The sequence below is a fragment of the Syngnathoides biaculeatus genome, chromosome 18 (assembly GCF_019802595.1).
Source record: "Syngnathoides biaculeatus isolate LvHL_M chromosome 18, ASM1980259v1, whole genome shotgun sequence".
In the NCBI taxonomy this organism is placed as follows: Eukaryota; Metazoa; Chordata; class Actinopteri; order Syngnathiformes; family Syngnathidae; genus Syngnathoides; species Syngnathoides biaculeatus.
This window is the reverse complement of record NC_084657.1, coordinates 17890045-17916767: the sequence shown is the minus strand read 5'-3', so window position 1 is coordinate 17916767 and position 26723 is coordinate 17890045. Positions and strand designations below refer to the sequence as shown.

The 26723-nt window shown below is 39.6% G+C and overlaps 1 protein-coding gene across 1 annotated transcript in view; it reads right to left on the bottom strand.

The window, feature by feature from the left end:
• The window catches only part of gabra1 (gamma-aminobutyric acid type A receptor subunit alpha1), a 31905-nt gene extending 23406 nt beyond the window's left edge, over positions 1–8499 (bottom strand). Inside the window, exons 1-3 of the mRNA XM_061804344.1 lie at positions 8420–8499; positions 2410–2507; positions 842–909 (exon numbers count right to left, since the gene is read on the bottom strand). Coding sequence (XP_061660328.1) covers positions 842–909; positions 2410–2507; positions 8420–8499 — 246 coding nt within the window. The remainder of the gene's footprint in view (positions 1–841; positions 910–2409; positions 2508–8419) is intronic.
• Positions 8500–26723: the final 18224 nt, after the last annotated feature.

Sequence of the window (26723 nt, the reverse complement as noted above, 5' to 3'; positions counted from 1 at the left end):
CTGAACAGAAAATGTGTCATTTTAAATAGTAGAATAAAGTTCAATTAAACTCAGTTTGGCATCTGTTACTTTTTTTTTTTTTTGTAGACCGGATGTTTTAGCATGCACCGTATAATACGGCGTCCATTATGTATGTGTTAAGAATAGAAACAGACCCTGTAATTGAAATTGTGCTTTACTATCCAGTGCTCCTTATGGTGCGGAAAATATGGTAATACAAATATATAAAATGCACTGAACTCTTTTTATCAACATCATGTTTTATGAAGAAATAAGGAGTTTTTTCCTTGTTTGTATGGATTTTTCCTTTGGTGTGCCGAAGGTTACTTCTGTGCGATTGTCACAGCTTGTTTCACATGCTCACACTGCTTTAAATACTCAAGGTCAATTAGAATATAGTGGCTATCATTTTGTACAATTTCCTACAAAAGCCTCCCGAGACCCTTTTAAAATAAGCACCGATTTAAAATAAGGTTGAGAGATTTGTCTAGACATACTTCAACATTTGTATGTTTTGACCCATGCAAGCTACTAAATTACACATTGCACAGTTGAACATTAGTGGTCCTGATCATCATATGCCGTTGGCGTGAGGGTGGCATTCATGCCGAGTAGGATTAGTTACTGGAAGCAAGCTAACGCACATCATACTAGACAGTTTTATTAATACAGGACAGATTAATGAAATGAATCGTGGCATGAAAACATCTCTCTTAGTGCTTGGAGACCACTCCTGTGTCTACAAATGGCAATGAAGATGATGTGGATGGAGTGGAGAAAGGGAACGCTGGTGACATTTACACAGGCGGTGGGGTGGGGAGTGGGGGCTGGGGAGACTTACCATGTCATGGTCCGAAACTGGGCCGATACTAGTCACGAAAATGTCAGTCTTGACTTCAGTTACACGCTCTGTTGAAGCAGGAAATTGTCAGGGTGAGTGACTATGAGTGGCATTCATTAGCCCCCACTTCCTGACTACCTGTTAATGCAGGACCACCTGGCTTGGGCCCTCAAATCATTCAACACACCGAAAGAGCACCATAAAAAAAGCCCATTTTGGATGTCAATAAGCATTTCTGCGAGTATTGGCTTCAGTGTCAGCTCCATTAGGTGCACAGTTCAATCTCCTCATAAATTTGCACAGTGCTGCAAATAAGCCACTCTGCTCCAATAACATTTGATGGGCTTTGCTTTGGGAATTTTTTTCCCCCTCTCCTGTCCCTCTTGATTCCAAACTCATTTTTCTTAACAGTATGAATTTCAAAGCAATCATCCCCCCCCCTGCCTTCTGTATCGCAGCAACGCAAACTTCTGTGTCCTTCACGAAACATTTCACACATTATAGTTCCCTTGTTTCTGCACGATAAAATAGCTTTTTTTATTACAAGTACTCAAAATGGTCCAGGTCTTCATGAAGTGAATATAATACAGTCATTAAATGTGGGACAAAATATCAATACTGTGTCACAACACCAGCAACAACTGTCAATGTCGGATGACAAACAAGTATAGTGGTTCCTTTAATTTATTCCTTGATAATTTTTGTAGCTCAAAAAAAAAAAAAAAATCATACATCAAATCATCCTTCCCTTTTGAAATGAATAGAAATGCCATTAATCTGTTCTGGCAACCAGAAAGATATGCTGTACTGGAGGCTCAGCTTATCTTTGGGCTTCTTGGTTTGGCAATAATATTTGTGATTCTTTGCAGAGGATAAAGAATATGTACCTGAGCATGTTGATACATAGTTTATTTTCATGTGTTGCAGCACCAATTGTGTTATGACTATCCATTGCTTGAAAGGTAACGACATCACCATATACAATAGATGCTAATGGATAGCCTGTGTACCAGTGAAGTTTCTTATTTTATGGTAGCATTAAACTGCAGGGGTTTGATAATGTACACTTGGTCCTTTAACCAACCCCAAGAAAAAAGGCCCACATGGTGAGCCACTCATATGGTGGAGAACAACCCATTCATGTCCCGAGGAAGTGGAAATTCACCCATTTATGAACAAGTTTGAGCATGAGTGAAAATCGTCAACTGGTAACTGGCATCGCGAAGAATGACCCGCAATCCTATCCAATTTTACTCCACACCCGACCGTTACTTAAATTCTCATACACTATAAAACAAACACAACATATAAATGAAAGAAGGAATACAAAAAAATTAGACAAAACTACAATTAATAAATTAAGTATTCTAAAATAGGACGTTTCTTTGCAATTGTCCTGAATAATCTTGCTAATCTGTTCTGAGAAGTGCTGAAAACGGAATGCATTATGGCGATGCTGATTCTAAACCCTGTAGTCACATTGCATGTGCCACTGTTACCTTTGGGTTATTTCCATATCCGTCACAATAAGCCAACATTGTTCGTGGTGTGCTATGTTGGTTACTGACCTCCTAGTCCTGGCCTCAGGCGGTTGTCATAGCCATCCAGAAGGCTGTCTAGGATCTTGGTAAACACTGTAGTGTTGTGCTCGCTGTCCTGCCCAGCGCTGCCAAAAAATAGGAAAGAGCATGTCAAGTCCCGCCCAAAGAGAGCGCAACCGTCGTGGCAAGAAATAAAAAAAATAAAAGTCCTGAAGAATGGTTAAAAAAAGAGGCTCGAAATATGACTCATGTGTTTGTGTTTGACAAACAATGAGGAGGATGTCTGCATTTACAGAGGCATTTGTGATCATGAAGATTTGCACAATAGCTAGTGACTCACTGTTCAGAAAACTCAACAAAAGTGAAAGACAAGTGTAAAAGCAATTGTCCTGATTGCGTTGTGTGTGCGTGTTTATGGGTTCAAAGCACAATAACAATTCACATTCACTAAATAGGTTATTTGAATTTGGCACTCTTTTAAAGAGATTAAGTTGAAGGTCAAAGTACAAGGCTACAGCACAAAAGCTGTCGAGGTGGAGGTGTAAAATTAATGTCTAATAACTAAGTACATACAAAAATGAGGGCTTGGTAAAGTTCTTTGATATCTTTCGTTGCCTTAACGTGATAATGCTAGTGATGTGAAAAATGTGCTTTTTGGGCGAGAAAAGGTCTCTGAATCAGAGTTCATGAGTAACAAGGTTGAAAATCAACGTGCAACAAGTCAAATTATGCTGTAAATCATAAGAAAGGTCTTAGTGAGGTAACAATCAGATTGTTTTTCGGATACCTTCATGCACTGACAGACAGTCTAAACATGTCAAACACTAAATCACCAATTCATGTAATACAGCCGCAGAGTCCCTAATTGCGACAGTACACAATAACCAGCAGTTGCGTTCCATGGATTGTTACAACAATTTTATTTTAGTATTCATCTGTCTGTAAGATTCTGTCGGCATTTATGATGTGTGGTTGGATGAGTAATTTGGAAGATGGAGAAGCAAGAAGAGGATTGCGAGGTGAAGGTGAAGGCTGGTGATATACAGAAATGCAAGTTGGGAAGGTTAACATTTTTAAAATAGAGGTCATTGATCAACCACGTTTCATGTTTTTTTTTTTTTTTTTTTTTTTTTTTTTTAGTAAAATATTCCCAGATGCTTGAGGCACAGGTATTTTCTGCACGACCCCACCACCTGATGATTTCAGTGAGCCGTACATGTAGCCTGGTGATTAATTGACCTCATGCTCAAATCGTCTTTGCAATGTAATAAGGTCATTGTCGACGAGTCGATTCAAGCCCTAGCCCTAATAAGAAAGTCAGTAATTGCTTATTACGTGCCCTTATAATAGAATAATCACCCCTACCCAATTTTTTGGGGGGCAAAAATAATAAAAAAAAAAATCTAATTTCACTAGTAGCTAGAATGAAAATTATTGAGCAACAAATCAAATAATATGTCATGGGAAAGACTTTGTGGAGATGTTCATTATTCTCTCGCTTGATGACAAAATGACCACATTTTGTATGGACGTCGATGGTAAAAAGGTAAAAAATATATATTCAGCCCTACTTACATTAAAGGTCTTGTTGAAAGCTTTGCAGATGTGTAATTATTTTGTCAACTTATTTGTTGTGCGAAGAGATAAAAGGAGATGACTGCTAACATGAGCAAAAATCATTCTGCAAATAACAATATGTACTTTATTGTTTTGTCTGTATGCTCTCATATGCTGAATACAAAAACATGAGTTTTGGCTTCACAGAATTTTCAACCAACAACATTGAGTCAGTCGTACCTCACATTAAAGGTGTTCATGTTTGTTTGCATGTGATAAACTAATGCACTCTATTTAAGCTTCTCAATATTCGTTCATTTTCTTTTTTCATTTGCTTAACTGTTGTCAAAACTATAAGTGGAAAAAATGATTTCAGATGATACTTTACTACCAAATAATGACATTAAACATATTACCCCAAGAAGTGATTCCATATTGGCTTTGTGTGGTTTAGTAGAGACATGTGCAAGCATTAAAGCCTTTTTTATGGGAATGCACAACCCATGCACACGTAGGCATAATCATAGAGAAATTGCAATCCATTATTAATACCTTAATATGGTCTTTCAGGCCACTGAGGCGCTGCTGGATGCGCAGGGTTTGAACATGAAACAAAATGCTTCAAGCCAAAACACTCACCCGTGACAATTGTGTATGAATATTTCAGATATTTACACGTGCGGTCACAGCCAGGAGCACTTAAAATGTTTGCATGCATGCATTTACATATATACAACACCTGAATCGATGCATTTGTGTACAGTGCTCACATCCATCCGCATTATTTGTGCACTGATAACAAGCGAGAGGGCTCTAGCAATGCAGCAAAGCAATCATAAGCTCCCTTTTTTTATGCCAATGGCAAAACTTTGTGTCCCGCTAAATAAACAGCCAATGTTTGGAAACAAGCTCTTCTTGCCCAATAGCTCCAAGGAGAGGGAGAGGTCATCGTGATGAGTTCGCCGCAACAGAAGGGAAGTGGGAAAGGATGGCGGCTGTGGGCGGGAAAGTGGCATGTGGAGGAACGTGTAAGAAAGCAAAAAGGGGGGGGTGGAGAAGAAAGCATAAAAGAAGGGAAGAATGCAGCTGTAGATGAGGTGGTAAGGGGAGTGGGAGAAGGTCAGGAAAAGGTGAGCGAGACAGAGGGGAGAAGCGAGACACGGCTCAGCGTCGAAGCTGAGGGATTGGAGCTGATTGAGGGCGGGCTGCAGGACATTTTGCTTTCTAAATACAGATGCTGTCACCCAGTCACACGTGGATTTGTATAAAGGGTTAAGGCGCTGCTCGGCAGCCCCCAGTCCCCCAGAAATTGTTATCGTTCGCTTCCAGAATGGGAAAACGATGCTTTAAACTGGAAAAAAAAACAAAAAAACAATGAGGATGTATTCTGCTATCCAATTTCATACAATCCTAACTGAGACATACAAAACCCTAAATTGGGCTATAATTCACCTCAACCCCTTGTCTCCATTGATATTCTTGAACAGATGCCAGTGTGGTCCCACAACACTAACAACCTGAATGGTTCTGCTGGGGCTTTTTTCATTCGGTTTCCATTTAGAAATTTGACATGCTCTGCCTTAACTCCTCATGGGATGCTCCATAAAACACGGAGAAATTCGATTGAGCAATGTTTATACCTCAACTTTATGTCACTTTACTAGCATACGCTCATCACTGTGTTCAGTTAAATTTGCCGATACATTATATTCTTCATTATTACTGAACACACATCATCATTTTATTTGCATCACGTTAAAATTTTGTGTCTAAAGACGAATATATACAATATAATTAATTATAAATATAATTTTCATTTATTTTACTGTGGATTGTGTTTGTAGTGATTTTCTTTCATCCATGATCTGCCCAAAAAATGGCTAGGGTTGACAATTGTAAATGTTAAAACTGTTTAATATTATCGTCGCAAATCTCATGTTGTCACCAAGTGGTCAGACTGAGACAAAGACTCCATGATTGTGACATGAAACGGAATGGAAACAAAGGCAAAGGAAACAAACGACTGGTAGTGTTGAGTGTTTGGATATCGTGTGTCCTACGTCCTTGATGACGATAAAAAAGTAAGAAGTAGAAGAGTGACCTCCCACAGCAGAGTCAAGAACAGGTTAACGGCCTAGTTTCTTCTACTTGTTCTTCTGCTACTACTCTTTCTTCCACTTCGTATTTTGGGCAGTCTTGTTGCCCTGCCACACTGTGCAGCCTCTCACAGGTCAGTCCAGGTACTACAGCAAAATTAAGTTCTGCACAAAGAGACCCTCAATTATTGGTAGAGATATTTTTGCGTGTGAGGTGTGCTGCGTCGGTGATCTTTTTCCCTTTGCCTTATGTAGAGTCTCTCACTTTGTAAAATGTGGTTGGTTAAGAAATTAAAAATCATTGTCACTACCAAAGTTCTGTACTTCTCTCAACATTAGCACACAACAGTCTCGTTAGTTGATGAAGTTGAGATTTTTATTTAATGAAAGATCATAATTTTACCATAGCTGTCTAATGTAAATCTCGGGACTCCACTCCATCAAAATTTTCATTTATAAGCAAAACAGCAACAAAAAGGATATTGCTAGACACCATGTACTCTTAAGTGTGTCATTATACAAATTAAATTGTCATAACTGCCTGTTTTTAAGTATCTCCATCAACCCCCACAACTCTCTTTTATGCTTGAGACCAAAAGTGCACCATTTAGACTCACAAGACAACCAAGACGATCATCTTTGTTGTTGTTCAATCACATATTCAGCCAGTTCCAATGTGAAGTAGAATGATTGGAGGGCATTGCCATCTTTGCGTAAGCATGTTGTTTCTACCCATGATGTCAAACTGAGAGAAACATAAACTCCTTGTAAATAAGTACTGTATGTGTTTGTCATATAGTTTTTTGACTACATTCACACGCCTTTGCTTGTATACAAGCATTCCAGACAAATCCACTTACAAATGCTGTACTTTTAGAGATGACTATGAGAAGATTAACTCACTCATTTATGTTTTTTTTTTTTTTTTTTTTAATGAAACACTCCACTGTAAAATAAATATCATGGAACATATTTTGTTGTTGTCAGTTTTAAAAAGAAACAGATGGAGTAGTATAATTACGGTTGGATACATTGTGGACATCTACTACAAACGATCTTTCAATGTTGTCTTTTTTTATCCAGCGTGGACTGTTTACCATAGTTCTTTTAAAGAAACATGTTTGTCCAGATAATAGTCATTAGTATCCGGCATGAAGTACGTAACACTCCTCTATAAATGACTTAGACCACCATCCCACTATCACATGCATTTACGTAGAACCCAGCTCATGCGTGAAAGTGCCAAACTCACTGCACTCTGGGTCGCATGTGATGAAAATAAATAAACCATCAGGTAAGAATAAAGGCGGAAAGGATGCTCAGGGAAGCCTACACTTTATCAGCCAGGGGGGCCAACTTCTTCCTAAAACATTGTGCACCATCCCCATCTACAGGTCATCGAGACAGCAACAATGCTGCTCAACATTGATGTCTCTCTCACTCACATACTACTGTATTGTGAATCTCATAGATTCTTCTCATTAATATTATTTAATTGAAGAAAAAAAACAGTGAACTCAAATCTCCGTATGAGACGTCAGAAAGCAAATTGGATTATATGACCAGTTGATAATTATGATGCAGGGAAGGCCTTCTGTAGCTTCACATTAGATGTCCTCTAAAGTATAAACAATAAAAACTTGTGGTGTCAACACACAGCAGTGCTTAAAATCATCAGTTCAAATCATCATGCAAGGACATCACTTTTGCATTAAAGAGGACACGCTGTTTGTTTTGCGAGGCCGCGGCATCTCGACATGAATTGACGTTCAAGTCGACTGCGCCTCTGTGACACTTTTGGGGAATAATTCGAGGCAAGCCCTGATTGATCATCAACACGGTGGGCTCAGGTCCCTTGTAGTTAAATCAGATGAGGAATTTCAACTGTATCTTTGCCTGATTGGTAATCACGTAATTGATCCACTACTATTGCTGTTATGAGAGCTTTACACCCTATAATCCAAGCAGTTGAGACAGATTATGATATAATCGCCCAATAATGTCTTTTTGTTGTTATCTCATCCAAATGTGACCACAATTACACCACACTGTACAGACTAAGTCAGTTGTGTCATTCATCATGACCCCTGTACAATTATACACACAGCATTAATATGCAAAAGTGAGATGACATGTTTAGTGGCTGTTTTGAAACCTTATGTCATCATCCCTATGGAATAATAAGCATGGAGGTGTCTTGTGGCAATAGCCCATTTATAACTATACCAGATCTGAACCAACAAAATAGAATATAAAACAACGTGCGAACATAAGACCGTAAAATTGTATTTTGATATACATTTTGTCATGTTACATACAACAAACAATGCAATACAGCCATCTATGCACATTTTTGGGCGGGAACAGAGTTGATTTGTGTTTACCTTTTGGCACCCAGGACGATGTTGGCTACGAGCAAGCAAGCCCCCAGGCACAGCGAGGCCACGCTGCCCCGTCCACACATTGTTGAATATGAGGACCTTTTACTGCTGGAGGTCAGAGCGGAGGGACACACAAACACAGCGAGGTTTAGGCATCATTAACACACACATACATTGATGACAGTGTTGCTACGGAAGCATCGTCGCCACGATCCGAGGATATCTGAAAACGAAATGTCTGACCGAAGGTGGTAACACCTGTGCACTGCCTCCTTCCTCTTCTTAAACCTGCAATGTGAGCGAACTCCGCACCGCAATATCAAACCCTCGATAGCCCCCCCCCCCACACACACACACACCCAAGCCTCCTCTTATCCTCTCCCCTCTAAATAAAATAAGAGCATTTGCTGCCTCCTCAGTCATTAAAATGGGATGTTGAGCGTCATCAATGATGCAAGCATGCACACTGCACACACAAAAACACAAGATTTAGTGGCTGCATGTGCTCTCATGGCTGTGCACGAATTACTTTCAAATCAGATCAGATGAGATCTGCATTACAAAATATCTTTTTATCAATAAATGAATAAATAAATAAAGAAGTAAATCCTTTATCTGGCAAAGATTTTAAGGCTGATGCAGATTATATAAAAAAATGGACAATCCTCCCCCCCCCCCAAAAAAAAAAAAAAAAAAAAGGCACACTTTCTAAGTTATCCACACAAAAGATACACCCTCTTCTTTTACGGCGCCACAATATTATGTACATGTATCTACGTGGGGGCCGGAGTTGAAGATTTAGCATGCAACTGGCATCACTACAAGCCTGCTCCATGCATGGCGATCCGGTTTGTGCGTAATGAAGCGACGCGCGGGCGCGCGCACAGTTCCGGGCGCTGGCTATGGTGCTGAATTCTCTCCTTTCTCCATTCACCTCCTGCCTTGCCTAAAATATTTTTCGACGCCTGACTTCCAAACTCCTCACGCTCCTCCTTGACATCTCTTTTAACTGCCCCACCACCCCAAAAAAAAAAAAAAACAAAAAAAAAACCCTCAACTCACATATTCTCGCATCCAAAAGGGAGGCAATAAATGAGGCACTTACAGCAGATGGTCTCGGAATAGAAGCTTGTACCCCCTCCTCAAACTTTGAATATCTTCCCTAAACCAGACTGGTAATAAAAAAAATGATGGGGTGGGTGGGGGATAGAAAGTAAATCCTGTGTGATCTCACATCTGACGAATTCTAGCTGGAGGCTGCTGGAGACGATATGTATGCAGGTCTCTCTCTCTCTCTCTCTCTCTCTCTCTCTCTCTCTCTCTCTCTCTATCTCTCTCTCTCGGTCTCTCTCTCTCGGTCTCTCTCTCTCTTTCTCGCTCTCTGGCTCTCTCTCCCTTCCTCTTTCTTTCGGTCAACTCTTATAAAATATAAAGAAATAATCACCAAAAAAAAAAAAAAAAAAAACACACCCCAGATTAGAAGTGATCTCCATTTTGCAACACGTAAAGGAGGATGCATGTTAGCTTTTCATGTCAGATTACGCGAGACCGCCCATTTTATACTGTATGCAGCACTGTTTAACTTCCGCTGCTGTAATCTCTTTGCAATTGCAGCTGAATATCACAAAAATGAATGCTATTTGTTATTATTATTATTTGTGTGTGTTTGGGGGGAGGGCATCTTAACCCCCGACCCTCTAATGAACTGACATCTATACACGCCCCTCAAAAAAAAAAAAAGCACGTTGACAGCCCTAAAATATAATAACATCTAGAACAATTCGAATGAAAGTGGAGAAAGCGACAGCAGCTCACCAGTTTCCGCCGACGTGACGAGCTTCTCCTGTTTGCTTTGTTCACGCAATCAAAATTAAATCCTCCACGAATCTCTCTCTCCGCGTCGTGGAAAATAAAAGCGGAATATAAGGAGAGTGTGAGAGGGGTGGGGGGCGGTATTCGTGGTGGAAATAGAAGTGGATGCAGGAGCGAATGTGCCGCTGCAGTCGCGCCACTCCACACTGAGCGCGCCGAGCTGCGTGCATCTGCAAGGGAGGATGGGGGGGGGGGGGGGACGGGCTCGTCCGCCAACCAGCCATCCTATAATTTTTTTTGCAGTCGTCAAGTTAATCTACAAATCAGAGGACATTTTCACCCCCCCCCCTCCCCGAACACCCTCCACCCCCACCCCGCTGCATGGCACTACTATCATCATCCTCGCTTAATGTGCTCCACATGAACATTAAAAACAACGACACTATGATTGTGCTTATTTTATTTTATTGTGCAACTGTGAGGTTTATTCACCATAAGCGTCCGGGTTCCTGTGAGTCACGCGTCGCTTTCCGTTTATTTGCATTTCAGCAAAGTGACGAGTGGTGCTCGTCAGTCGTGCATACATGCATCCGCTGCACTGCATCGCATGGTTCCATTGCCCCCCCCCGCACAACCCGCACCCCGCACTCCCCTTTTTCACACGGGGGTTAAAGTGTGAATGATTAGTTATGAAGGGAAGCCGTGTCTCCATCCAGCCCAGCAACTCCAGCAGCCATTTTTTTAGAATAATAATCATTATAATAAAATAATAATAATAAAGCCGTAAATATTCACTCTTTCACTTTTTACTGTATCGTCTTTAGAAGCACCCCTTTCCTTCCAACATCACCCCCACTCCTCTTCCCTGTCTGATCTGCAAGTGACGCGAGTCGCCTCTGAGCGCGTGCACGTGGATAGGAGCGTCCAACACGTGCGCGTGTGTCGCGCAACAATGAGGAGAATTTGGTGCTTTCTTTTTCCTCGTAACAGTCTTTGTAATAACAGACAAAAAAAAATCACGTCATAACTGACAGTCCACAATAGGTTATGTCACATAATATGAACGCAACCTTCACATTTTTCTGTAAATATTTTATGTGACAGCAGTTCCAATGAGCACAAGAAAGTAAAGTCCTTTGCCGAAAAAAGTGCCCCCCCCCCAGACCCCCTATTTTATAAAGTAGTCCGTTTACAGCTTAAATTTAGCCAAACACTGAATGTCAATAAAACTGCTGGCAATTGGACCGTATTTAGACATTTTCAATTTGTGTCATTGTCACATTTGTGTTGACCATGAAATATGGAAAATAATCACCAATGACAGCCAGTAAATGATACACAGTATTATGGAACATACCCTCATTTAAATGAGCGGGGTGGTAACAGAAAGCCCAAGCCAACTAAACACTATCGATTAATATTGGTATTGTTGATTTATTATTTTTGACTTAATACTCCTTGTTGTCGCTTGCGGGGTTACAATTTCCATCTGCGCTAAATGTGTCAATGTGATGAGCCATATGGTGCCATCACTTAAAATGTAGTGTATATATAGTATAATTACAAATAGGATAAGGTATGCAAAGGAATGGGAATGGTAGCACTAGGACCTGCAATATAAATCCAGCCATTCAATTACACTGACTCCAAAATGCTTCCAAAACCAACACTGTAATGATTATTTCGGGTATGCACTGTATAGTTATACACACCAGCGTCGCGAGGCATTTTTTTTAGGGGGGCTGAAGCTCTCACAAAATGATTTGATATTATGTGTTTATGGCAGCCACGGTGGACAGCTTGTTATCACATCTGCCTCAGAGTTTTGAAGGCCGGGGTAAAGATTCTGCCAAAGGAATATTACTTGCGAGGCCGTCCGCCAACCAACGACTGAGCGGCACTGTATTTGTTTACAAAATAAACTAGTAGCTAGAGAATGTGGAATTAAGTACATCTCTGTAGTGTACCCCCAAAAAATCTGAATGGGTACACATGATTTTTTGTTGTTGTTACTATAGATGTGTGGAACCCACACAAAATTAGTCCATGCCCTATTTTTGGGTCCCAACCCACCAGTTGAGAAGCGCTGCTATATTCCACCTTGCATCATGCAAAAATGTTACAAATGCAACATTATAAGACACCAACACAAATCATGTGCTGTGTATTGTAAAGTTTTAATGCACTATCAAGCTAGCGCAGCAACATAAATCAACAGAATTCTTGGTTCTAGTCACCCCACATTTGTGTGGTCACTTGTTATGAACCATGAGTGCAGTGTATTAGTGGTTAACATGTCTGCCTCAAGATTTGCGCCTCGCCCCCAGCCTTCATGTCTGGAGTTTATGCGTTCTAATAGTACTTACGGTTGTTCTCCCAGTGTACTCAGGCTGTCTCCCACATTCCAAAAACCTGAACATTAGATTAAAGACTGAATTGTCCATAGGTGTGATTGTTATTGTCAATGGTTGTTTGTCTTTTTGTGCCCTGTGATTGGCTTGTGACCTTTGTCTCTTGGCCAAATTTGGCTGCAATAGGTTGGAGTCCTGACTCTAATGAGGGCAACCAGCCTATAAAATGGATAGCTATGGAAATTTATTTCCACTCTGTATTAAATATAAATATTGCAAAGATAGACAGCACCATCTGGTGGTACACTGCTTCTCGTAACTAAGAGTTTACATTCGCACGCAACGGTACTTTTCCACACTCTGCGTGTCATCGGGAATGAGCCAATCCCACATCCACCTCAGGCCAGTTGATGAAGAAGCGAAGAGAGACGGACTAAACTGAGGGAGATTGATGGCTGTAATTTGCCTGAGAGATGTGCACGTTATGAGCCAATAATCACTCCCGGAGAACAGGCTTTTTGATTTTTCTTCTTTTTGGAGGAATAAGTGGAAAGGGGATGAGGGCCACCCTCTCTCCTCTGCGTCGCGCATCCATCACACCGCGTTGTATGCGTGCCGATAATGTGTTTAGTGTCACACAATCTTACAGTGGGCTACACACTAAATTGACATTCCTGAGCTGTATGTGGCAGCCAGCATTGTGTCATTTATATGAAGTGGGGGTGGGGGTGGGCGGGGGAATAGTGGCCTGCAGTCACATAAGTGCTGAGCAGAGATGTGTGCTCTTTTCGATGTGCTCAGTGATTCGTGTCAAGTGTCATATGTTGGAGTCACTCACATGTTTATCTTTATTCAGTAACACACTTGTGAACAGTGTTGGTTTGCTTTGGTGTAAATCTGTCTGAAAGACATCGATCCATCCTTTTGTTTTCCATGGTGGATAGAAGTCAGAGTGCATCACAGTTGACTTTTCGCAAGAAGGTGGCGTGGCATGTCTCCTCCCGCCAGTGACACATGGAGATTCCAAATTTACGCAAAATTTCACACCTAGAATTTTAGTCTTGAACCAATGGTTTGCGATAGGGCTTTGAATTGAGTCAGTTAGTATAACAGTATCACAAGACTTTTTCCCGTGATTACAAACTTACATTTCAGTCCAACAAAAATGTTCACGTCCAAATGAGCGCGTTTTGTTTCTCTCTTAGATTAAAGAAATGGAGATTTGAGATAATGTTGGCAAAATTGAAATACAAGACAGCGTTCAATGCGCTGCTACAGTAAATTTGACAGGAAATCATGATCTAGCTGGAAGAGCACTGATTGGAAAGCAGTGTCTAAATGTTTTTATCTGTGGTAGTAAAAATGTTATTCAGAATTGTAAAAGGGCCACTTACAGTTGTTGTCACTGACTACATTTTAAACGGATCTGACAAAGTCATCAAGCAAAACACACCTTTATTGCTTCATTTGTAGACTTTTTCTTTTTTTTTTTAATTAAAAGCAAAGCCATTTTTGCAACACTGTAAGCGCACATAGCCAGGTTCGTTTTTTTGCCCTTGATGATGTCACTGGAGAGAATTCTGCCCAAAAGAAATCTCTCTTCTCTGATGAAGCTGTGTAAGAAAGAGTGTGAGGAACTAACCTAAGTGCGGTTCTCCCATTTGATTTGTCACTATTCTTGCTCTCTGCCTTTTCAGGGACTCGAGGGTTTCTCACGACCCGTTAGCAGCTCCGGTTGGCACGCCAACTCTTTGACAGGGTCTCGTTAGCACCCTGTGGCCCAACCTTCACGCGAGGTATCTTTTCATCTTTTATCGATTTAATCTGGGAAGAAGGAGATAATTGAGGCTGTCCTTGTGGGGGTGGATGAATTTCAGCGAGTCCTTATCAACATTTGGTGAAGTCAATTAAATTATACTGCAGACCTTCTATCGTTATCTAAATAGACATTTTTGTCACTTTGTTACTGCACAGCCAAAAACCATCATCCCCCATCCAGCAGATGGCATTGTGCTGAAAAAAAAAACCCTTTCCCATATGTTCTTTAGATTTGAAATATATCATAATTGTAATGATCTTGTCTTGGAGTCATTTATTTTGGAATTTCACTAACATTGTGTTGTTTACCTGGTAACACTCCTTATCCGTGTTCTACTCTATGGGACAGCCCCAAATTGCAAAGGAAGCAGCACTGTCAGCAAAACTGATGTATACTGTATTTGCTCAAATTATTTTCAGATAAGAGTAAATAAAATAAATCGCACGCTACATTTAATTGAATATTTTAATTGTTACTCACAGCAATTATTCAAAAGAACATTATATTTCAGAAAGATATTCTAACAAGAAATTTATAGGCTGTTAATCTCAGTCAGTTGAGGACGACTACTCAATCAATAAGTTTCAATACAGTGCATTTTTATTGCCATTATTATTCTTCATGGAGATTCTGTCATATTCTTCAATGAAGTGAAATAAATCAAAGTTTAAAATGGAGGACACAATAACTCCTGCTGACTGTAAACCGCATGCCACAATAAGTCATAAATTGACGTCACGTACTGTCTAGGGCCAAACATACAAGCACACAAACATGTATGTCTGTTACTATTGTACTATTGTCTTGTAACTTGCTTGAAATATATCTCACAAAAATTGTAATTCATGGAAGTGTGGTATTATTTATAACATTTCTTTGGTTACTTGAGAATGCTTTTTTTCCATTCATGAGACAAAAGTATGGCATAGTGTGTCTATTGGAGTAAATATTGACCATATTTCACCTTTTCAGCCTTAAAACAGTGCTAATGCTCAAATGAAAAGTGTGTTTAACAACTATCGAAGGAGGATTTTTTTTTTTTTTTTGATCACAGCTTGCTAATTACATTAGTGCCCAGACCACAGGTTGCTATCCCCTTCAAAACTGAGAAGTACTTAATGCAAAAGGCTACTTTTTTTTTTTTAATAAATACTGTTCTTCTGACATTATTATTGTTTTTTTTTTTTATCTTCAAATTACCTTTATAAACCTTGTGGAAAAACCTTCCTAGAACAGTTTAAATTATTATAACTACTGAGGGTGGACCTATGAATTAAGACTGGGAAAGCAAATATGTTCAGAAATATTGAGTTTGTAGGTGTCATATATATATACACACACATCTATAAAACATCCAGAAGACTTTTATGGGTGAGAATTAGGTGAAAAGTAAATTATGGGGAAAAGATTTGCCTCTATGAATGTATCCAATTTTCCGCCCTCTTCTGTGTAATACGTTGGCCAGACCACCACTGAATCTGTTTGTCCAGTGTATGTGTGTGTGTGTAAATCTAATGGTAAACAAAGATAATGCTTACGAACTGAAGTATTCTCAGCAGACTAGAGGATTTTCATTAAATCGGGTCATTAAAATAACGTCTATGCATTCCATATGTGCTGTTTCGTAAGGCCAAGCACTTTTGGCCATTTGAGGAAGTGTTGATTTGTTTGCTTTTGCATTCCATGCTGTGGCGTGGCCCTAAAAATGGTCAGATGATTTGTCGTGATGATCCTTGATCGCGACGGTTGTGAAATCTCGCCGTACGTGACGCACGCTATCGTCACAGCGGACACAGACGGGCCTCTCCTCACTCTCACTTGTCAGTTTACATAACATGTGATTCTAATCTTGCGATTTATCCAACCAACGCGCAACAGTTTAGGTTGGCCCGAGCATTCAAATCCCACTGACCATCTGTTCTGTCGCTTAGTTGCTTCACTTCAAATACTTTGCCTGTCCTCTGTAAAGTGTTTTCTTCTGATTGTCTAATTGTGCTCACTGTGTAGTTGATGCTTCAGCTCACAAATGTAACACAAACACTGGAGACGAGCAATATATGCTGTTAGGTAGTGAGTGAAGAATCACACATGACATGAGAATGGCCCATATCTTCCATGGATTCAACTTTCTCCAAGACACATCAAGCATGTGACATCAACCCCCATGCAAGCTCTGTCCTCCTTTCTTGTTTTGTTCTTCTAACATTCTCCATCTTTCTGTCTTTTTCATCTGGTCCTTCTTTTGCTTTTCCACGCTTGTTCTTGTTCGCCTCCTTTCAAGACAATCCAATCATGTAATGGCACAGTAGTTTGGATCAAACTTGGCTCGCTTTATCCCTCCTTTATTACTTTTACAGTATAACACCAGTATAGTTCAAAGCAAAGCGTTTCTTATTTCTTTGTTGCTCTTCTCAAGATGCTTTGAGCGGCGTCCCAATTCAGGCTCTGTTGTCTGAAGGCACATTTTTGAACACCCCCACAAAGGTTTTCCCAGTTCGAAGCCTCTCTCAAATTCTCTTTTGGAAAAAACTCTTTTGCAAAATATCAATTCAACTCATCACAACTTTATTCATAGACTACTTAAAAGATACAACTGCAGCTGAATTAAGGTGCTTCATGAAAATAACAATGAAATAAAAATAATCATACAAAAAAAGCAATAAGAAGATTTAAAATGATAGTAAAAATAATAACATTGAAACAAGGGTTAGATCAAATGCTGAGTTGTAGCTAATCATTCAGTATTAAGCGGGTCGCAAATGTACAGGAAGATTTATATTTAAATGTAAGAAAATCATCCATGCATTTTCCAAGCCGGTTATCCTCATAAGGCTCACGGGAGTGGGCAGGAATCGGCACACCCTGAACTGGTTGCCAGCAAATTGCAGGGCACATAGAGAGAGACAACAGTCACACTCTCAAGCACACCTAGGGACAATTTCGACTAGTGTACAATTAATGTTGCATGTTTTTGGGACGTGGGAGGAAACAGCAATGCCCTGAGAAAACCCACCCAGGCACGGGGACATTATGCAAGCTCCACACAGGAGGGGCCAGGATAGAACCCTGGACCTCAGAACTGTGAGGCCAACACTTTACAGCTGATCCACTGTGCTGCCCACAGAAATCATCATTATTATTATATATTTTTTTCATCATTGCTTAGTCTTGAAAATTAAGTAAAAATGCCCAAACCCAAAATAAGTATGGGTGTAAGCTGTTTACTAAGTAAAACATCTTGTGTCAGATATATTGCATTTTCATTGATTGGAAATGCTTCAAGCATGCAATAGTTTTTCTGCAAGATTTGTTTTTCTTTGCCATCCTAGTAGCTAACCCAACAATCTTATTCCACCTCTTTTCCTCATTCTCCTTTTTCTTTGGAGGCTGTAACTCCATCATTGTACGTAGCATACGTTCTTCTTCCTGCTTTTCTCACCCTTGTAGTTGTCCCCCATCCTTCCATCTCCCATCTTCCAAAATTGTTCATCCTTTTGTCTTCTTCTTTCATGGCCCGCTCTTCTTCATCTCCTTCCAGGGTATGTTGCCAGCATACCTTTTCTTCCAAAAATTAGAATGTATATCCAACATAGACCAGAAAATTCTTGTCTTGCTCTCCTTCACTTTGTTCTTCTATACCTTGATCTTGTTCACCTATTTCCATAGCATCCACCTTATCCTGTTCTTCTTAGCCTTCTTCCGAAATGCTTTGAGAAAGTGATGCAAGGGTATTTCAGAGCTTACTTACTTCCAACTTTTCTTCTGTGCCTATCCTTTCTTGTTCTTCTTCACTTACACTGAAGACACCCACATAGACCCATCTTTCTTTGTCTTCGTCATTCGTCTTTGCTTTCTTCCAAGACTCTTTGAGAATGTGCCACTAGCATAGTTCAAAGAAAAAATTCTTGCCCCTCGTCTTCTTTTCTTTGTTTTTATACGCCTTCTTCTGAGATACTTCAATCTTGTGACCTGTGTGACACCAGCAAATAGTGTAAACACTTCAGGTTTAAATTTGACATTATATTTATATTTATTTTTGAATCAGATATCATGAAGCAATTTGGATGGGGAAACGTGGAGCCTATACAAAGATGTAAAACCAACCCATGTCATTTATTATCTGATCTGTATACATCACATCATTCTAACATGGTATGAATATTATCATTGCACCTCTACTGACACTTGAAGAATGACTCAACTCTACTGCAATCCATGTGCCTTCCTCATCCTCCTTTTGTCTGGTAAGAGCACCGACATTAATGGATCATACAGTCTCTCTACCCAGTGAGCGAGATTGCAGCGTAGCATCATTAACTGCACCAATTATACACACTGACAGTTCATCTCAAAACATCCCACTGATCTGAAAATAAAGTCGAAGTGTGACAGGGAGAATGCGGTGAGGGGACGGAGTGAGAGGTGCTCCAAGATTGTTAGCGGAAGTTAATGAAACACGGGAAAAAGGTGACATTATCAACATGTGGGTTGATGGGGGGGGGGGGGGGAACTCTTGCTGCTTCTATTTCTGGAAGTGTGGGAGTATTTGTGTTCTTTTGTGTCAGTGCGCGAAAGTGGGAATTTTTCTTTGGGGAAAAGTAATTCTGTCACTTCATAGATTCTGCGATACGGTGTTTTTATTTCCTCTGTCCATCTGTTTTCTATACCTGCCTATACTTGTCCTTTTTGGGGTGAAAAAGAGGGGGACATCAGAACCTCTTTGCTGTCAGACGCCACTGACAGCAAATTATTCAATTACGGTATTTTTAGAAAGCACATATGGCAACAAGTTTGTTTCCCTTGATCGAAAACAGTAACAGAAGTCACTTTGAGTCAAAAATGTTTGTCATATGATGTACTGTACATCCTTTCTCCCATCAGTGGTGCTTTTGCTTTTATAATGATTATTACACATGTAACAATAAAAGGTTTGTTGCTAGTTGCCATACAGCTTCTATTACTGTTAAGCATTTCCCTAAAAAATTGCTTAACTGTTCACTGATTAGTTTAAGATTGTAGTTGTAAGAAGCTATCATTTATCATCATAATTTAACTATTAATGCTTGATAACAAAATCTCGACACAAAAAAACAAACAAATACAAAAGATAATACAGTATCCAATTCTAAAATTCCGAAGTGTAAAAATGTGTACAGGATGGTAGCCTACTGTCTTTCTTCCCTCTGTATTTTTTTGAATCTGAAGACCAGCATAGTCAAACACCCTCTAGGTTATTTGAATAGAATTGGGACTGAAAGATTGGAAATGAAAATCAATCAATTAAGACCACTGAATAGGTTCTTAAAAAAGAAACTGTTCTGAGAGATCAGATTTTACGATACAAACAAGTGAAACAGTATTCTGGCACTTCATTGTGTTCTTTGGAGGATTCACTTGCCTTGCTTTAGTAAACAATTAGGATTACCTCCGCATACTGTACATATAATCTTATGGCTCGCCTGGAGCACCCTTTAAGGAATAGTCTTAATTATTGTTCCCAGCTCCCCTGGACAACGAAAGGAAATGAGATGTTGGTGCCTGAGACTGCAAAGCTATTGTTGACCTGCTGTCGACCCCCTGGGAGAGACTTGAAATCCAAATACATAAACATGAGCACACATGCATACAGTGTAAGTCTTTATTTCTGTGTTGTATCGCTGCATTAGGCCAGTGCTCCAGATCATAAACCCTACTAACACACATTCCAAGTGCGCAACGGCCATCTAGATCGGCGCTGTTGCGTATCATCCATGCTTCAACGGTCACATCCAAGGTTAAGTGCCTAATGAAGATGAATGCGAGTGTGATGTTTTGCACTTCTACGTGACTTTTTATCTCCTATTGTGTGGCCATGCAAGCGCAAAACCTGGAGAATGATTGTATAGAACATATCCGAAGTGAGCCTTAAGTGAGAATTTTATCACGACTTTGTACACATTAGCGTTTGCTTACCTTACAGGCTTGAAACACTTTTAGGGTACATTAGCTCATCTCGGATTCATCTCAACTGCTGTGTTCGCCTCCCATTCAGGCTCCTCAGCTGCTTGAGCATGATTGATGGAAGGCACAAGAGCACACTGGTGAATGAGAGGTGGTCACTGGAGCTTACAGGGGTAATAAGGTGTGATGGAGGCTGAGGTGGCTATGCTGGATGTTCTGCAATTGTGCCACAACCAATACTGTAGCTGTACAGTAGCTTTGCCTTCTGTTAGGTGTCAGCACCCTTGTGAATATGGCAATCTGGAACTATGGCAGTCTATTGAATGTAATGTGTGCTGATTATTCACCCCTTGTGAATAAGTGTGTAAAAACAGCCATATGACGTTTGTACTGATAACAATGTATACAGTCCAGGCAAAAAAGTATCAAGTAGTCATGTAATTTAGGAAGATAATATTGACACCTTTCCACATTCCTACCATTTGGGCAATTTATTTATTCATTTATCAGTACCACCTTACAATATGGTATGCTTATGAAGGATTTCAGGACATAGTTATAAATTAGTTGGTAGTAGTTATTAGTCACTCCCCAAGTATTATTTATATGACAATAGGTCTTGGAATTAACATTGAAATTCATAATACACTGTTGTCAAATTAGAGTTCTAATGGCTATGGAAGGGTTTAGATTGATTTTAGATCTTTGGTGTTTTATATTTGTGGATTTCAAGGTTTTGCCAAAAATGCAAATTTAAATATTCGATTTTCCCGCATTATTTCTTTCACAAACTAAAAGCTTGTCCCCTTATGTCACTGATTTATTGTTTTTCATGGCAATATTCATGTTGGCATGCACCTGATATTGTCATGCTGAACTCTTTAAAATGCAGGTAATGCTTTAGTATCCGCTTCAATGACATCAACTGCTGAGATGGCAGATTGGACTTTTTTTTTTTTTAACACTGAACCAACTGTCCAAACTGTTACAGAGGTTAAAAGCACCACTAGGCCCCAGACAAATAATTAAAGTTTTCTAGGCATGTCCTGACTTTGAATTATATTTTAATTGAAGAGAACAAAAAAAACAAGTCTCCATAAACTCATCAGTCCAAAACATTACCAACACTCACAGAGGAACTGTTTGGAAAATTCTGCATTTGCAAAAAAAAAATAAAATAAAATGTGATAGCTCAGTTTTAATTGAATATTTCATAACATTTGATGTTTGTAGTTACAGTATGTAGAAATGCAGTGCAGCATGATAAGAGCTGTTTCAAATACATTATGTAGCTGTAAGATGCACAAAAAACAGAGCTTACAGTGCCTCTCATTAGATTAGGAATGTTGAATAGTGGTTACATTGAAACCGTAAAAATGCTGGGAAAATAGTTCTTAAGAGGTATTTTTTCTGAATAACCCACATTGAAATTAGTGTGATATTTTGTGCATGATGAAAATATTTGCTGCAATATTGAATTAACTTTAGAATTTTTCTACGTTGTCCCTCATTTTAGTCTACTTTTGTTGAGACGAAAAGCTCAAGAAAAACTCAAAACTCCTTTGCAGTCAAAAACATCAAATTATGTATGTGGCCTTCATGTTCAGTGATTTGCTTAAATCGCACTGCAATGTGAGCTCAAATTGCCTGGAAGTAATTTCATGGTGTCTATTTTTATGACCAAAGAGTTTGTGTGATGAAAGCCTCCTGCGCTTAGCATGGCAAAAAGAAATGCTTTGTTTGGTTTGTGTGTCAGGCCCACAATGATAAACACTTATCTGAAATATGTCAAGTCAACATTGCCGCGAAAGTTCCCGTTGGAGCAAGTATTTACCCAAGCTCCGTCAGCACATTGGAAACGGCTGAATGGAAATTGGTTGATGCAGAATATGTCTGCACGGAGTCCTTGCATGCATTTCTGTGGTCATTCCGAATGTGCAAAGCATGATGGATAAAATGTGTAAACATCTGCTTTTTTTTTTTTAAGGAAGAGCGGTGCTCTGGCTGTTCATGTTTGTTAATGAAAGTGCAATGTGGTGTTTTAGAGAGAGGAAAATTACTGTAGATCCCTGCAGCAAAGTAGAACGAGGCCACCACTGACCAGTCCATTTTAGCCCTTTTTGACCCCTTTGGTTTAGTGTAGCCACACTGCATGGTGAGCAAAGTAGATGTGATCCAAAATACGATTAGCCTGGTTTAACACTCAATTCAGAATCCAAAATCCCTGTGGCATGATGAACACGCACTCTTCATCTGATGGGTGGGGTCGGGGTTTGAAGCCCTGTCCTCAGGACTGCGAGGCCAACGCTTTACGGCTGCACCACTGTGCCAGCCAGTGGTTAAATAATGACTCAAATGAAACTAATTAAAGACATGAGACGTGTCATTGGCTTTGTTTCATATTTTCCTGCGTTCAATGTCAATCAATCAGCTCCCTCCAGCCACTCGTGTCGTGTCCAGGTGTTCCTCGTTGTATTGTCATTCTGTGTGTATTTAACTTCCTGGTTTCGTTCTGTTCTCCTCGGTCCATTCCCAATATCAGTGTTCATGTCAGTGCCTTCGTCTATGCAGCTGTCCTGACCTTTTCAAAAGATTCTTTTAAATAATATTTTATTGTCAGGTCATGCAATTTTAACATATATAACAAAACCCCTTTTTCATTTAACTACAAATTATATGTAAAACAACTACCGTATTTTCCGCACTATAAGATGCACCTAAAAGCCTTAATTTTCTCAAAAGCCAACAGTGCGCCTTATAATCCGGTGCACCTTATATATGGATCAATATTGAGCCTTTAGTGCAGCTCCATCTAATGGGATGCATAACATAAGCCCAACCTCTACTGTAGTGTTATTCTATGTGCCTTATAATGTGGTGCGCCTTATAATGTGGTGCACCTTATATCTGAAAAAGTTTTAAAATTGCCCATTCATTGAAGGTGTGCCTTATAATGCGGTGTGCCTTACAGTGCGGAGAATACGGTACATGAAAAAGAAACACAAATGTAAAAGGCTTATACAAAAATATATCACTATCTGCTGGATCTTGCGGGGCCCTAATACAGATCACACATCTCTTGTTAGTTTCTCTTATCATTCACTTGCTTCTCTGAGTCATTCTTGCTCATCTTGTTGGCACATTGACCTTGTGCCCATTCTTTCCCTCTAATTCATCTTTTTTCCTGACTGACGCGTCCATCCACCCATTGCTTTAATCTTTCTTCCCACCCGAACCCTTATCTTCCTCCTACAGCACAGTTATCCCGAGTTCACCTGTGCTCAAGACATGTAGTTCATCTATCTACTTCTTGCTTCATCTCCTGCCACCCACGTGTCAATCTATCTTTTTTGACCAGGAGCAAAGCTCGTCACCGCTGCGTGCATTCGCTCGCTTGATATCAATTGGATGTATACGGTCACAGCCTCATGGAGGGTGAGGAGGCCAGCCTTACTCAATACCTGCCTCAAGCATGGATGAATTAGGATCATGGATTCAGGAACGGCATCTGTCCATGACGCTTACTCAAAAACTAAAATGGAAATGATATTTTGTCTTTTTAATTTGACTTCTTATTAACGAAAGCAGACCCACATTCCACCTAAAAATCCCTGTATGATTCTATTTTCCCCAGAAGGATTGTGAGGATGCATTTTTTCCCCTTTTCAGCTCTATTTTTAGACATTCTCTCTCACGGAGGTGTCCACAATGTTTCAGCAAAATTCCCTAATTCTGTGTCTCTGTTTCTTTTATAGCTTTACATAGTATTATCAGCATATTGTATAACCATGTAAAAGCGTGGTGTTTGTCTTCAACTGATGAAGTCATATTGAAGCTTTTTTTAGTGCACATATTTTTTTTTTGCTTTTTTTTTATTTAATGCCCATATTTCATGCAAGTTTTTGCTCCCTCTTATGTTACACTGAAGAAAGGGATTATGGTGTGTCACCATGAAAAATGCTGTTTAATTATTGTGGGGGGTAAAAAAAAAATCAATCTCACTCATGCTGTGAGCACAAAAGGGATTATTTAGATGTTGCTTTCAGCTTGGTCATGCAAATCCACCCACTACTGGATTTTTATTGTATACGGTACATGACGTCCGCTGCTTGGCCTGAAGCAACAAGAGGAGTCGGTGACGTTGGTGATTGAGTTCACCTTCATAGCGTACAATATGCCGCCTCCTTTGATCATCTTAAGCCCACTGAATGTTTAATTTTAAATTGGACGCATTTTAGGACACTGTTGCTAAGGTAACCAACCAATTCAGTTTCCATTCCAGTATTTTTAGCCCTTTTTCACCACCAAGCAATTGGGTTATGAAACAAATATGATTGGGTTTTGCAGTAAAATGAAAGGTTATGATTAGGGTTTATTTATATAGCTTATTTCCCCCACTCAGGAGGTTCTGTTTTTATGATTTTTCATTTGAGTGGAACATGAGCCAAGGAATAATCCATTGATTAATCCATTAAATGTTGTAGTTTAGTTTTTTATTGTGTGTGGTGCTGATGCTGATAAATTTGGAAATCTTGGATTCGATACTTTACTTTGAATCATGATGAATGGCCATTTTAAGAGATAACTTTAATTTTCAACTTGCTTTATTTGGTAATTTTTTTAACAATAAAATGACGACATCCATTTGTCCACTGTTATACAAAACAACTATTACAACATCATAATTATTAAGTCATAAAGTAAACATACTGAAGAACTCACCTAGTAAATAAATAAACACACATATCACCTCTGGAATACAATAGCAATTAAACTTCTCTGCAAAGTATTTCATAAAATGGAAAAAGCAGCACGGTGGATCAGCTGGTAAAGCGCTGGCCTCACCGTTCTGAGGTCCTGGGTTTGATCCCGGACCCGCCTCTGTGGAGTTTGCATGTTCTCCCAGTGCCTACGTGGGTTTTCTCTGGGTATTCCGTTTTTTTCCCACATCCCAAAAACTTGCAACATTAATTGGACACTCTAAATTGCCCCTAGGTGTGATTGTGAGTGTGGCTGTTTGTCTCAATGTGCCCTGCAATTGGCTGGCAACCAATGCAAAAAATGATTGAAATACATATGCAAGAGTTGGCTACTGTCAATGGGGGTGGTCCATTTGATGCTGATGCAATTTGGATTGACGTGCCTTTAAACAAAGTTTGCACTCTACTGAATTCCATTCCAGTTACTGTCATGGGCGTTATCACCCCCCGCCCCCAGCACTTACGTGCTCCTGAGAGTAGCCTCGCTACCTGTGCCCTGTCTGCCCTAATTACACCATGCATTTAAACCTTGTGTCTCATTCGATCTGGTTGCCATTGTTTCCCTTCTGTCCTTGGCATCTGGAGTCATGCATTTTGGGTCCTATTCCCTTGTTCTGCCCTCGACAGTTGCATATATTGGTTTACATTAGCGATTAGTCATTCATACACAATTACCTTTACATCTAATTACCTTGTAATGTGTTGGACTAAAAGAAAAAAATGTGACAAATTATATTTATTAGAAGACTATAAATTCTATAAGTAATGTAACTACGTGTGAGCATCACTTTCAACCTCATTGTGTGTTGGATGTCACTCTGCCTGTCAACTGAAGCAAGATGAGGAATCATGAGGACACGAGGGATTCAGATTAACCACCAGTCGTCAGTTTAAACATGGGGAGCAACGTGTAACGTCACACCTAAGTGACGAACTGCAGGGTGCTCATCTGGAAAAATAACGCATTTACTTGCCGTGCAACTGGAATTATGGATCTCTGTTGGGAGTTTCTGCGAGGGTGGGCCCTTTGACTGGTATTTTAATAACAATTTTCACATCTGTGTTTAGTACTAACTCATCTGTGTCTAGTACTAACACGCCATTAAAAAAAAAAAAATCCATATTGGTGTTTGGCTTGTGCCATTAGTAGAGAGAGTTTTTTTTTCACAGTTTGCATCTTTTAACAGAATATGGTGACATCCATCTTTTGCCATAATGTAAGTACGAGCAGGGACAATATTTTTAGCTCCCATTCAGTGATTTCTTACCAAAAAGTATTCGTAGGACAGGATGGGAGTGTCAGATGAAGCCTTTTTTTCCAATAAATAATTTCTTGTTGGGTTAGTTCTTGATGGTAGTTAATTCCCAAAATGAATTCTTCGTCGTACATCCTGAAGTGATTTGTTCACAAAAAAGGTATGTTTTTCCTCTAATATACGAAAAACAATGTCCAAAGAACTGGTCTTTAAGTAACCAAGAAACACGAGTTTCTGGTTGCATTAGGGAGTAAGAAAATCAGTGACAGGAAAATCAAAACAATGCAAAAGTCCACGCAGATATGGATTGTGATATAGCCTCCCACAATTAAAATCTGGAGACCTGTGCAGTATTAAAAATGAGTTTAC